Genomic DNA, 14,074 nt, shown 5'->3' with positions numbered 1-14,074 from the left:
GAAACTGAAAAATAGCACATCAGAGAACCAAGAGCCAACCTTCTGCTTTTCTATTATTATTAATACAAACCAACACACAAATGCCCGGGGGGGAATTATATTATAATATAATTAATATTATAATTATTAATTAATATTGTAATAACAATATTATAATTATTAATTAATATTATAATAACAATATTATAATTATTAATTAATTCCAATCACGTGAGCCCCCAACTTGTAGGATGACTACCTAGTCACGAGAACTAAGCAGCATGCAATCTCTGTCAGGTAAACACCACGACGGAGGAGTCCCAACTCCCATCTCCTCCTCACGGGAAGCGCGGGAAGATGGAGGCATCATGGCGCCTCCAGCAATCTCTTCCCTCCCCGTCAGCGTCATTCCAACGACGTTCCTCGCCGCCACGCGCCTGCGCCGAATTCTACAGCTGGGGGGTGGGGGCGGAGCGCTGCGAACTCAAGCAGCAGTTGGGCAGCGGCTGGACGGCGCGAGCCAATGAGAGGGCGCCTGTGTGGCCGCGCGGCCTACCCACCGCTCCGCCTCAGTACCGTCGTTTGGCGCCTTCAGCCGCAGACGCCTCCTCCCCACCCCCACCCCCCGCGAGCGCCACAGTCTCCCGCATATCTCTGGCTTGTGAGAGCAGCCGCCATTGTAGCGCCTCTCTCTCCGTCGCCGTTGTTTTCTCCCGGGTAGGTACTTTGCCGTTTCTTCAACACCCCCCTTCCTTCTCCTTCTCCTCCCCCACCTCCACCGCCCAGTTTAATAGGGTAACGGACAGGGACGTCTTTTCACCTCATGTGTGAAAAGCTCGGCTCGCTTCCCCGCCCTTTTTTTTTTTTTTTAACGCACCACAGTAGCCTTTTGTCCCCTCCCCCTTTCCGTCCACATAGCGTTTTGCGCGCGCTCGGTTGCCTGTTCCCTTTTCCCGTTCTCCGCGGGGGCGCGCACACACACAGCTCCTCTTGTCTGTCCCCTCTCTCCCTCCCCCACTGATACCTCCCCCTCACTGTAAAGAGCTTGTTGCTGGCAGACTTGTTAAACAGCTCGTGCGTGCACACGATCAAACCGTTTCTGTCCCCCCCCCCCCGTGTTAAACTGTGCTTGCCGTCGGCCCTAAGCTCTCAACGTTTATGCGCAATAGCAGGTCGTTGCTGTTTCCTGAAGGCTGCACTATGAGGCTCAGTTATTTAGGATTAGGAGTACAGTGGTACCTCGGGTTAGGTACTTAATTCGTTCCGGAGGTCCGTTCTTAACCTGAAACTGTTCTTAACCTGAAGCACCACTTTAGCTAATGGGGCCTCTTGCTGCTGCTGCGCCGCCAGAGCACAATTTCTGTTCTCATCCTGAAGTAAAGTTCTTAACCTGAAGCACTGTTTCTGGGTCAGCGGCAGTGGCGTAGCGTAGCGTGGGTTGTCAGCACCCGGGGCAAGGCAAGTAATTTGCACCCCCTAACCCGTGGATTTGCGCCCCCTAACCCTAACCCCCAGATGTTGCGCCCGGTGCGGCCGGGCCCCCCTGCACCCCCCACGCTACGCCACTGGTCAGCAGAAGTCTGTAACCTGAAGCGTATGTAACCCGAGGTACCACAGTAATTCCCACCTGGGGGTTATCGGGCCCAATTGGGTGTTGGGGACCACCTGCATCAGGAGAGCCACAGGTACCCACCCCATCCTTGGTGTAATGCCAACATCGACTTGGATTTCCCCCCGCCTAACTGCAGCAGTGGGATGCACATTTCAAGACATGTTTTATTCTGTTGGTGGAAATATCATTGCTTAAATAGTCTCATGGAAAGCATATTATACAGTGGTACCTCAGGTTACAGATGCTTCAGGTTACAGACTCCGCTAACCCAGAAATAGTACCTCAGGTTAGGAACTTTGCTTCAGGATGAGAACAGAAATCGTGCTGCGGCAGAAGCGGGAGGTCTCATTAGCTAAAGTGGTACCTCAGGTTAAGAAGTGTTTCAGGTTAAGAACAGACCTCCAGAACGAATTAAGTTCTTAACCCGAGGTACAACTGTACTGCCATTTTATGAAGGTGGTTCTGTTTGCTATTTCCAGAGGCTGTAAGCAGTTAATTTAACAAATAACCAAACAGATAGTTTGTATACACTGAAAGGTTTTGCTGATGCTTGTTCATCTGTTGAGGACAGATACAAGTAGCCCCAATAAAACTTTAAAAAGAAAGTTCGTAAGTTGCATTGTGATTTCTGATGTGACATGCTTGCCTGTGGAGAGGTGATGTTCTGAAACCAGGACCAGGAAGGCTGGAAACGAGGCGGAGTGAATGGTTGAATAGAGGGTAGGTTAGGAAGAGTAGAATTCATTTTTCAGCATGAGGTGACTCTTGAAAGGGGTTGGCTTTGGTGCATTCAGTAACGACAGCATGTACTAGGCTACCATTTGGCATACCATTCATCTAATCCTATTAAATATTCCTAGTGTAGTGGCCTGATTCTTTTAGTAAATATGTGGTGTTCTTAGATGAGGGGAGATTTCAGCCCAGTCGGTTAGTGCAAAATCTTATGTTTAGTTGTTACATGTGCTTTGTTTTTAACCGTAACTTCCCAAACCATTTTTACTTTCCTGATGTATCATGAAGTACTAGTACTGCTATGGGCGAACAGACACAGATCATAGAATTGTAGAGTTGGGAGGTACCCCAAGGGTCATCTAGTCCAGCCCCCTGCAGCAATCCTGCCCACAGCTGTCCCTGGGTGGGCACGAACCACCAGCCTTCTGGTTAACAGCCAAATGCACTGACCCATTGTGCCACAGGAGGAACATTATATTAATGTTAGTATTTCATATTATTATTATTAATAAAATTTGTATACCACCCTATACCCACAGGTTTCAGGGCAGCTACAACATAAAATAACAATATAAAAACCCAAAATACATAATAAAAATAAATATTTAAAAACATTTAAATAAATACTATTGTTTATTAAAAGCAGATAGTACAATCATTTCACTTTATGATTCTGAGACTTGGACTGATCCTGAGACTTAACCTTTAATTTTTCCTAAGACATGTTTCCAATATAAAATTATAGGGTCAGAATCCCTAATATACATTTTATAAAGGGATTCAGATTCTTGGTTTTGAGTGGCATTATGTTTATTAGAACCCAAATCTGTGAAACTAGATCTTTCAGTATGGGGTCTTTTTATTTGGGTGTTCTATTCTCAGCTCATTTCAAGAGACCAACCTGTGCTGAGACATAAAGATACTTTACAGCCCAACATCAAAACATTATTATTAACTTCAATAATGTAATAATAAAGCTTGTAGGATAGAAAATGCAGTCTAGCACCTTGTTGTATTAGATTTGTTTAACATTTCACATGCTGCCTCTCCAACTGTTTTAAGTGACTAGTGACAGTCATAAAAACAATCAAAATAAAATTCTGTAATTAAAAATAAACCAAGGCACTGGTAAAAATAACTACCAGTAGAATAACTTCCAGAGGTCACCCAAGTGTGATATACTTTGGACTTCTTTCTAAAGCAAGTCTCAGTTTCTTAAGGGTCATATCTGTAGGTGAGGAGTGATGTGTACAATATCTGCAGGAGAAGAGATATATTGTGAACTGTGGTCCTCACTAATAAATACGTTTGCAGTGTATGCACCTGCCAGTCTTAAGAAAACTCAGTGGTGGCTTCACACCTATCTGTCACCAAGAAAACAGTATTTTATATTTAAATATTTAATAGTTTGTATTTATGCATCATTTTTCCTTAGTGTTCAGTGTGCTTCAGATGCGTTATCTCAGTAGTCCTTAACAATCCTGTGAGGCAAGCTAGTACTATAGCTTTAAAAGAGGATCAATGGCTACTAGCCATGATGGCTGTGCTCTGCTTCCACAGTCAGAGGCAATAATGCTTCGGAATACCCATTGCTGGAATTGGCAGAAGGAGAGAGTGCTCTTGTGCTTGGGTCCTGCTTTGGGGTTTCCAACAGGCATCTGGATGGCCACTTTGAGAACAGGATGCTGGACTGGATGTGTCATTGGCCTGATCCAGTGGGTGCCTCTTATGTTCTCACGTATTCCCATTTGCAGATGGTGGGCCAAGAAATAAAAAATATCCAGTGAGTTTGGGCTTATTTGAGATTTTGACTGGAGGCTTCTGTTTCACAGATTATTTTTCTGCTACACTATGCAGTACTAGCTTCCTGAAAGCTATGGAGTCAGGGTGCTTCTACATTGCTAATGTCAAATATTTTAATATTCTAAATACTCTGAGTAGTATACTCTAAATATTCTAAATACTCTGAGTAGTATATGGTACCTTGAGAAATGGCATTAAGGTTGTATCCTGGGGTGTCCCATGTAGCAGTGAACATGGAAATAAAAAGTTCTGGTTAGTTTTTATTTTTGATGAAATAGTGAATGAAGGTTACTGTGACCCCATGGCTTAGCATGAATGAAAAAATATGCAGGTTCCTAGGGGGAAGATTAGGGACGCTGGTGGCGCTGTGGGTAAAGCCTCAGCGTCTAGGACTTGCCGATCGCATGGTCGGCGGTTCGAATCCCCGCAGTGGGGTGAGCTCTCGTCGTTCGGTCCCAGCTCCTGCCCACCTAGCAGTTCGAAAGCACCCTTAAGTGCAAGTAGATAAATAGGGACCGCTTTATAGCGGGAAGGTAAACTGTGCTTCCGTGTGCTGCTCTGGTGCTGGTTCGCCAGAGCAGCTTCGTCACGCTGGCCACGTGACCCGGAAGTGTCTGCGGACAGCGCTGGCTCCTGGCCTCTAGAGTGAGATGAGCGCACAACCCTAGAGTCTGTCAAGACTGGCCCGTACGGGCAGGGGTACCTTTACCTTTACCTTAGGGGGAAGATTGTAGTCACTGTGCTCCTTTCCAGGCCTCCTGCTTCCATGCTACCTCCGGAACAAAGTCATTCTTTGACATAGCATTGCATCTGAACCTGGGCTTATGGTTTGACTTGCTCTAGCTGTGACTAAGACCCCTCCACTCCAGCTTTCTATGCTATATGCATATGTTTTTGGGGGAGCACTGGATGGAGTGTGTGGCATTGGGAGTGGGACTTATCTGCATGGCTCATTTCCTTGCTTCCGTGTTGCTGTACATGGGAGATAGTAACACCTGCAAAGAGCTATAAGTTTAACCCTTTTAAGAGTGAATGTTACTGGCACATAGCAAAATATTCATAATAAAAATTATTTTTCCGTACCTTACAACTGTTGTCTACATTACTATGTAATGACCCTTCTGGGTTTTGACTGGTTTAGTTGGTATACAGAATGAGGAAGAATACAGCATAATTTAATAGTGAAATCAGGAAGATCAGCTCACTTCAAGCCAGATTCACAACCCATATATTTGCTAGCTCCATTCAATTGGAATTTGCCTGTAGGATTTAAATAAAAGGGTCTAGAACTAGCAGGATATTCTCTGCAGTTTGTGTGTTTTGTTAGGCTTTCTGCAACAGAAAGAACCATCTGGAATTGGTAAACAGATTAAATTGCCCTCAGCAACTGCTGATGGTTTTGTAAACAATGAAGAGATTTATATTCAGAAGTATTTGTACATAGGGTGATTTCCCTCCGAAGTGGAAGATACAGCTTAACAAGATTAGATGATTTGATTTTTCTTAGGAGATATAATTATTCAGCTGAGTGTTCGTTTACTTAATTTTACTTTAATAAGAACAAACTTTTCTGTCTGTTATGTGCTAACTTTTTAACTTTTATTTCAGGAATACTGGAGCTTACAGTCTGAAACATGTGTAGTGTTATGCAAGTTGACAATAGAAAAATGGACATGTTGAAGATCCTGCGTAAAACAACAGAGCGCTTGGAATGTGATCACTGCAGTTTCAGAGGGTCTGACTATGAAAACATACAGATTCATATGGGTACTATCCACCCCGAGTTTTGTGATGAAATGGATACTGCAGGACTGGGGAAACTTATATTTTACCAGAAAAGTGCGAAGTTGTTCCACTGCCACAAATGTTTTTTTACCAGCAAAATGTATTGCAATGTTTATTATCACATCACAGCACATCATGCAATGCCTGACAAATGGAAAGAAGAGCAAAAAGATTTGTTAGCAACAGGCGCAGAAACTGTAAAGAAACCTCTGTTTGTGGAACCTCAGAAGTCTTCTCCGCCTCCTGAGTCACTGAAACCCACTGTTTCTCCCGAATCTCAGAAGCTGGCTCCTTCTGAAGCCCTCAAGCCTGACGTTGGGTTACCTTCCAAGATACCAAAGTCCATCTCAGTTGTATCCATGGAACAACCAAAGGTTGCTCCAGTTGCATGCACAGAGCCACAGAAACTCATCTCTGTTGCATCATCAGAGCTTCCAAAACCTATTCCAGTGGTGTCATCAGAGCCATCGAAAGCAGTCCCTTTTGTGGCTCCAGAGCCCCTGAAACCCACTCCAGTGGAGTCCTCAGATGTATCAAAACCTGTATCTGCTATCTCCCCTGAGCCACAGAAACCTGGCACAGTCACATATGTTGAGCCACAAAAACCCTTCTCTAATGTACATCCAGAACTGCATGTATCTATCTCAGAGTCAGAGAAGCCTGCACCACTTGTTTCTCTAGAACCACAAAAACCGCTACAACCTGTATCCCCAGAACCTCAGAAGTCTGCTGTGCCTGCATCTCCACCTGTGGCTGCATCTGAACCACAGAAATTTGCTCCGGCTGTGTCTCCCGAGCCTCGCAGGCATTCTCCAGCTGTGTCTCCTGAACCTCGCAGGCACTCTCCAGCTGTGTCTCCTGAGCCTCGCAAGCACTCTCCGGCTGTGTCTCCTGAACCTCGCAGGCACTCTCCAGCAGTGTCTCCTGAGCCCCGCAGGCACTCTCCAGCTGTGTCTCCTGAGCTAAAGAAATCTACATCGGCTATATCCTCAGAAACTCGCAGGCATATTCCTCCGATGCGGAGGCCTGCTTCAGCACTTTCCCCTGAACTAAGAAAACCTGAACCACCCATACCAGATCACTGGAGGTCTGCTCCTAGTATTGCTCCAGAACCCTGGAGGCCTGCTCCTAATATTTCCCACGAACAACAGAAGTCTTCTATTACTGTGTCACCTTGGTCCCCCAAACCTCCCACATCTATGTCAATGGAGTCTAGGAGGCCTGCCTCAGAACCTCGAAGACCAGGTTCTATGATGTCCCCAGAGCCTCAGAAGTTTGTGCCAGAACCTTGGAAATCTACCTCCTTGCCTGAGTCTCAGAAATCTAGTCTTGTTTCCTCAGAGCCCTGGAAACCCATTTCTTCTGTTTATCCTGAAGGCTGGAAACCTGTCTTGTCTCCTGACACATGGAGATCATCACCAGCAGTACCACCCTCTGCACATCCCATGCCAACAGAGCTTAGAAAGTCTGGTCCCCCAATGTCACCTGATCTTTGGAAACCTTCATTCTTTCCTGAGCAACGTAAGCCAGCTCCTGTGTCTCCTGACCCTTGGAAATTCCCTTCTGACTCTCGGAAGTCTCCTTTCTTTTCAGAGACTCAGAAGCCTGCTCCTTTTGTTTCTTCTGAGTTCCAAAAACGTGCTTTGTTTTCCGAACCCCGAAAACGGGCACTTTTTCCAGAGTCTAAGAAATCTGTTCCTCCTCCTACTTCTGCTGATGTACAAAAACGTCCATTCTTCCATGAAACTCACATGTCTTTTCCTGAAGTCCAAAAACATGCCCTGTTTTCTGAACCTCACAGACCACCTCCTGTTTCACCTGAGGCCCAAAAGCATGCCTTCTTCCCAGAGCCCCAGAAACATGTTGCAGTTTCTCCTGAAGTTGCAGAGCATGTTCCCTTTGGAGAACCTCAGAAACCACCTGTTCTTACTCATGAAGTGCTGAAGGCTTCTTCGGTTTCTCCTGAAATTCAGAAACATGCAAGCTTCGCTGACCCACAGAAGGCACTTCCTGGTTCCCCTGAGAAACAACGGCAAGGTTTCTTTGCTGAGCCTTCAAAAGGTTCTCTTTCACTTGAGCTCCAAAAACCTACTCCTATGTCCTCTGATCCAAAGCAGAACTTTGGTTCTGATGTCCACAGACCACTGGAAACAGCAGGCAGAGAAGTTCACAAAACTGCTGTCTCTGACTTCGGTCAGTCTGCTGCACCCATTTTTTCAGACTTGCAGGTACATTCCGAATCTGGTAAAGATTTCTTCACTGAGCAGCCAGAAGCTGAGAATCCATTCAGTAGTCTGTTAGCTCCAAAGGAGCAGCTTATACAAGCCAAGGAAGCTACAGAAAAAGTATTATTTTCTTGTCCAAAGAAGAAACCGAAGAAGGAAAATCAGGAAACTGCAAATATGGACCTAAATAACAGTGGGATTGGAAATAATGAAATGGATACCTCTGAAGTTAAGGAGCAGGAATCAAACAGTGATCAAGAACAGTTTGATCCAGAAACTTCTGACCTCAATAAAGACACTAAAATTGATTTAGCTAGTCCCACTCAGCCTCAGTGTGTGCTGCAGTTTACTGAAGAAAAGGAAGCTTTTATCTCGGAAGAAGAAATAGCAAAATATATGAAGCGTGGCAAAGGCAAATATTATTGCAAAATTTGTTGCTGCCGGGCCATGAAAAAAGGTGCTGTTTTGCATCATTTGGTTAACAAGCATAATGTTCATAGTCCGTACAAGTGTGACATATGTGGAAAGGCATTTCTCTTGGAATCTCACCTTAAAAACCATGTTGCTGCTCATGGTCAGAGTTTGCTTAAATGTCCACGTTGCAGTTTTGAATCAAACTTTCCTAGAGGCTTTAAGAAGCATCTAACCCATTGCCAAAGTCGTCATAATGAAGAGGCCAATAAAAAACAGATGGATACCATAACTGAGCCACCTACTCAGAGTGAAGAGGCCAATAAGGTGCCAGTTGATGGCACCGAACCATTGAATGAACCACTTATCGAATCACTTACTGAACCACAGACTTAATCATATTTATTTTGGAAGTTGAAGAATCTCCAAAAATATTAGCTTGTGGTCAGTAATGCGGTTGAACTGTTTTATGCAACTATATCAGCGTGTCACAATAAACATGATGGCCACAATTAAATGCAAAATTAAGTGCACTTAACTCATTTATTTGAATGGGCCCTAGTTTGCTTAACTGTGCTATATTGTGGCCATTAGTTTGCAGAAATACCGAACTACCAAAGTAATAGGTCTGTACTGGATTATAAGGAGTGCTGTTTTTAAAACAAAAAAAATGGAGATTAAGTCATGGACAGAGCAGTCAATGGGTTATTACAAATTCTCTGGCAACAGAATTATCAGATTCTGAGCCCTGACAGTACTTCGCTACCCAGAGCAGAAGGTTGGAGGTGGTGAGAGACAGAAGCAGAGCCCAGAGGTGGTGTACATATCCCTCCACCCTACATCCTGGGTTTGTGTCCAGGGAATGTGGGCTTTTGATTCCCTGATCCACATGCCCCCACAAACAGCTCCTTTTTGCCCTCTCCACTGCAACAGTAGCAGTCCTTTCAATGGTAGCTGGAAGGGCGCTCCTAAGGACAGACGACTTTGCCTGCAAGAGGGAGACAGCTGCAGAATCCTATGACTCCTGTGATTGTTGAATATTTGTGAGCATCTTTTCCAACTCACAAGGTGTCCAGCATGCTCCTCTGCATGCTCCGCTCTGCACACCCTTGTCAAGCCTTTTGTGGAGACCATCACCAATGCAATAAACTCACTTCACACCCACGGTACAGGCAGTAAGGTTTATTTCCGGTTTACAGCTTAATGATTTTGTACATCATTAACCCATACATCAGTCGCTAGCATGCTTCATCTGGAGATGGTTCTCCCCCTCGCAGCAGGACAAAGAGCAGTGAGAAAAAATGAACAAACTCAACTCTTTCAGTCTTATCTAGGTCCAGAGACACACTGCACACTGCACATTACCTCGTGCTTCTGACCTTCTGCTTCTATATTGTTTACATTATACTGTGTAGATACGGAATGACTACTAGTTTTAGTTTCACATATACCAACACCCCCCTCAGTCCTTATCGGAACTAGAGCATACACAAAAAACTTATACAGTACAGTGGTACCTCGGGTTGCATACGCTTCATGTTACAGAGGCTTCAGGTTACAGACTCCACTAACCCAGAAATAGTACCTTGGGTTAAGAACTTTGCTTCAGGATGAGAACAGAAATCGTGCTCTGGCGGCGCATGGCAGCAGGAGGCCCCATTAGCTAAAGTGGTGCTTCAGGTTAAGAACAGTTTCAGGTTAAGAACGGACCTCCGGAACGAATTAGGAACTTAACCCGAGGTACCACTGTATGCTTATTCAGTCTCAATTGCAAACACATTTCTCGTGTTTCTGAAACTTGAAAGCCTTGGTCATGCCATCAGCAATATTCTCACTGGGGCAATATTTCAGTTTCACTAGACCTTGTGAGACATGATCACAAACACTTTGAAATTTAATTTTAATATGTTTTGTTCTGTTATAAAATTGTCCAGATTCTGCTAGCTATACCTTGCTTGCACTTTCCTAACCCTCCCAACATCATAGGTTTTCACTATGATTTACTAAATTACTAAAATAAGGAGCTGGAATAGCAGAAATGCGGCAATTCGCCCACTCAGTTAACTCTCCAAATCCAGTTTTTTATTTGAAATATATTGAATAGCTCAATATTTAGTGTAAACATCACAAAACTGAAATTGTTTTAAATTGTGCATGGAATAGTATAGTAGTTTGTCTTGAATCATAAGTAGTGATCATTTGTATAAGTATTGCAAGGAAAAATCAGTGTTTGCACCTCAATAAATTTGCTTGTTTAGATTTTTTAAGTAGTTGTGCTTCTGCTCTCACTCTATTTGAAGTGCAGATTAATGTGTGTGAAATAGCTGGAGTAATGTCGGATGTATTGGACATATATATGCTGTCTTGTATTATTGTTCTTTATAATTTGGGGAATGTGTTTTAAGCATTGTTTTCTATTCTAACAATAAAAATAAAAAAATAATCTCTGCATTGAAATTGTTAAATTGTATGTATTAGGTACGTTTCATCAGCTTTTATTACTTCAGATATTTATTACTGGAATTAGTACAGATTTCTGTGCATTCTCTAATGCAGGTAAGTGATAGCATTTACAATGTAATATTTTTCTAAAAAGAAAATTTAATGGTAATCTGTACAAATCTCTTGTGATTCAAATTCAACACCACATGTGGTTACATCATACATGATCTGCTTGTTCCACATGAGAAATGGATTTAGATGTCAACAAAATTGTGTAGGAAGTGGCAGCCGTGCCATTCAGTTGGTAGATAAATTGGTTTCTTCTTTCCCAGTCCACAGTACTGCTTCTGTTCATGACCCATAGCAATTGAAATTTGGAGGCTCTATCCTTTTGTCGTTTGAGATGTGAAGGTGTCATATCTCATCCTTCATGGTGTGCACCCTTTTATTTTACCAGAAGTGAAATGAAGTCCAAAGATACTGTTCTGTTGATTCAACCTCTTGGATAAGCAGAGCATAGTAACTCTTAAAGAACCTATGTATTATGGCACTGGGTAGATTTTTACATTTTTATTAAAACTTTTTTGTAGTAACTTCTGGTTGACACTTCTTGCTTTATCATGTAAGGTGTAATAAAATAGAAAAGTTCCAAAGGCATTTATATAATTCAGCCCAATGTAAGCATTGTTAAGTATTACTAGTATATATATATATATTAATTGTGCCAACATGAAGTGGGAGTTATCTTTCCAGTGCATGGACATGATCCCATGATTTGTATGTACATAGTAGGAGAATTCGGAGAGCCTGAGATTTCTTTGAAGCTCTCATTACAGCTTTTTGCTCTGCAGAAGAGACAAGCTGGTTGCTTAAATTGCAACCTGAGTTTTCAGAGGTGCAATACAAGCAGCCATAGGTGAAACGTTCACCTGTATTTAAAAATAAGTTGTTTCATCTGCTCTTCAGCTTTGCTTAAAAAATTGTGGCTGTCTCCTGCCATAAAACTTGCATGTAGAACTATAAAAAGAATTGGAGGTGCCCATGCCAAGCATACTCTAGTCAAGATGTAGAAGAATTAAATTGAATCTGAAAGTAATTTAGCTAAGTGAGAAATGAAAATATTGTCTGTGTACCAACATATTTACACAGCTTGAATTCCCCAAAAGTCAATGTGATCCTTTATATAAGAATAGCACCTAATCTGCATTTTGTTTTCATCATAGATTAGTTTTTCTGAAGTATGTAAGGACATATGCCCTTGGGAAAAGTAAAAACATTCAGGTCTGAATTTTTCCATTACTATGATTTGAACAGATGTAAGTGAATTATATCATATTAATAGTATGTAGAAGTTGGATGTTCCATGACAGGAAAATGTGTACAGATAAATATTTATTATTTTGGCATTTAGGCCCTGCTATAATAGTTTTTTAAAAAACACGCGCAGCTGCTTACAAAACAAAAACAAGAGCATCAATTCATAAAATGTAACTTATTAGCAAAACTTGGAGGGTGTGTGCATGGATGGGATTACATTTTGACCACTTTGTGGTTACATTTGCCAGCTCTATCAGGGAGCTCAGTGGATTGAATTTGGGTATTCCATGACCTAACTAACCACTGCTAGGTGAAAACATGATAAGTTAATTTAGTAGTATTTCCTTTGCATTAACTGGACTGGAGCTTTGTTAATAGTGTCTAATAATCTTTTCCATATCCCACAATACATTTTATGATGGGAATCTGTAACACTTTGTACAGTACGAACTGTTGACGCAGGGACAGAACAAAAGTTATTTAAAAAAAAAACAACAACACCATAATTTCTAGCCTGCCATTCTTGTGCATATCTATTACTCAGGTCAACAATTAAACTCACAGTGTCATGAAACAATATGAAACAATATTATGCAACAGAGGTAGGTAGGATAAAAACAGATAAAAACATCATCCGGGCCAGGCAGAAACCTGCTAGAATAAATATTGAACTATTGAGCAGAAGAGGAGCTGCATAGACATTGTTATCACAGACACGTATCTTCCTTCATAGGTGAGACATAGAGATGAACCTCTCCACATCTTGGGCAGCAAAGCAGAGTAGTGGCGAAGGATGTAGCTGATTCTGGATCCAAACCCTTTAGGGCTTTAAAGGTAATTAGAAGCACTTCTGCCCCCAGTGAAATAACCTGGATATGCTGGATATATGATACTCTGCTTGTGCTGTCCTCTAGGACAGTGGCTAAGTTCAGCTGCTAGATGGCAGCAGTATTTAGCATTTAGCTTGCATTGGAGTTGATCTACTGCTTCCTAACTTTTTTTTCTTTTTTACAAAACTAGGAAGATGTTGATCTATTGTTGCTAGCAGAAGACGAGGCAGACCATAATGTACATGCGTGTGACACATGTACATGTATTACTTGATCACATTTGTATCATTCAGAAGTATCATGTATGAAGTGATATGCAAGTTCTGTCTGTGGTGTTTGTTCCCTAATGGCTCCTTGACAAATAAAAAGCCACAATTTGCTACAGTCATTGAGTGTGCATGTGTCAGGTAGCCCTGGCAACCATGGCAAACAACATGCTCTCATGTTAACTCTTAGACAAAAAAAATTCTCACAGTTCTGCCAGTGGCATCTTTTCCTAGGCTATAGGGTTTGCTCAGATCTTATTTCTTTTTTATGTTTTGAAAGGGCAATCTCTAAAATTCAAGCTACTTCCCCATTAATTTTTATTTTAAAAGCTGCGCTCTCCTGAGCTAGGTGTTTCTCTTTTTAATATACCTCTATTAGCCGTCTACCATTTCCACTGATGAGAAGACATAATTATGTCTCAAGTGTGTTCCCTTTTAAAATTGCAAAAAAAAAAAAAAGGACTTTGATGATCTAGGCTTTTTCTAACCTGCCTACGTTAAAAGCCTGCAAAAACTTTATCAATGAGCTATTTCAGCAGCCTTTTGCTTCTTAGGCACTACTGTTAACATCACTCAAGACATTTTTAGAACTATTCATACAACACAGCATTTTTCTTATAACTGCCATTTAAATTATTTTATCTTATGTGCAGAAGCCAAAGTAGTGAATAT

General features: G+C 42.2%; 1 protein-coding gene across 1 annotated transcript; it reads left to right on the top strand.

Moving 5' to 3' along the window:
* The first annotated feature begins 437 nt into the window (after nucleotides 1–437).
* Nucleotides 438–11,004, top strand: CHAMP1 (chromosome alignment maintaining phosphoprotein 1). The gene is made up of 2 exons (XM_083437651.1): nucleotides 438–696; nucleotides 5,735–11,004. Exon 2 carries the CDS (start codon nucleotides 5,761–5,763, stop codon nucleotides 8,941–8,943), a length of 3,183 nt encoding a protein of 1,060 aa, XP_083293777.1. The 5' UTR covers nucleotides 438–696; nucleotides 5,735–5,760; the 3' UTR covers nucleotides 8,944–11,004.
* Nucleotides 11,005–14,074: the final 3,070 nt, after the last annotated feature.

Source organism: Podarcis tiliguerta (genome assembly GCF_965153285.1).
Source record: "Podarcis tiliguerta genome assembly, chromosome: 4".
Taxonomy (NCBI): domain Eukaryota; kingdom Metazoa; phylum Chordata; class Lepidosauria; order Squamata; family Lacertidae; genus Podarcis; species Podarcis tiliguerta.
Note: the sequence above shows the minus strand (reverse complement) of the source record. Positions and strands in the feature narration are given on the sequence as shown.

Bases quoted from the DNA above. Each gene is read 5' to 3' on its own strand.
- CHAMP1 (XM_083437651.1), top strand. From the start codon at position 5,761: ATGTGTAGTGTTATGCAAGTTGACAATAGAAAAATGGACATGTTGAAG.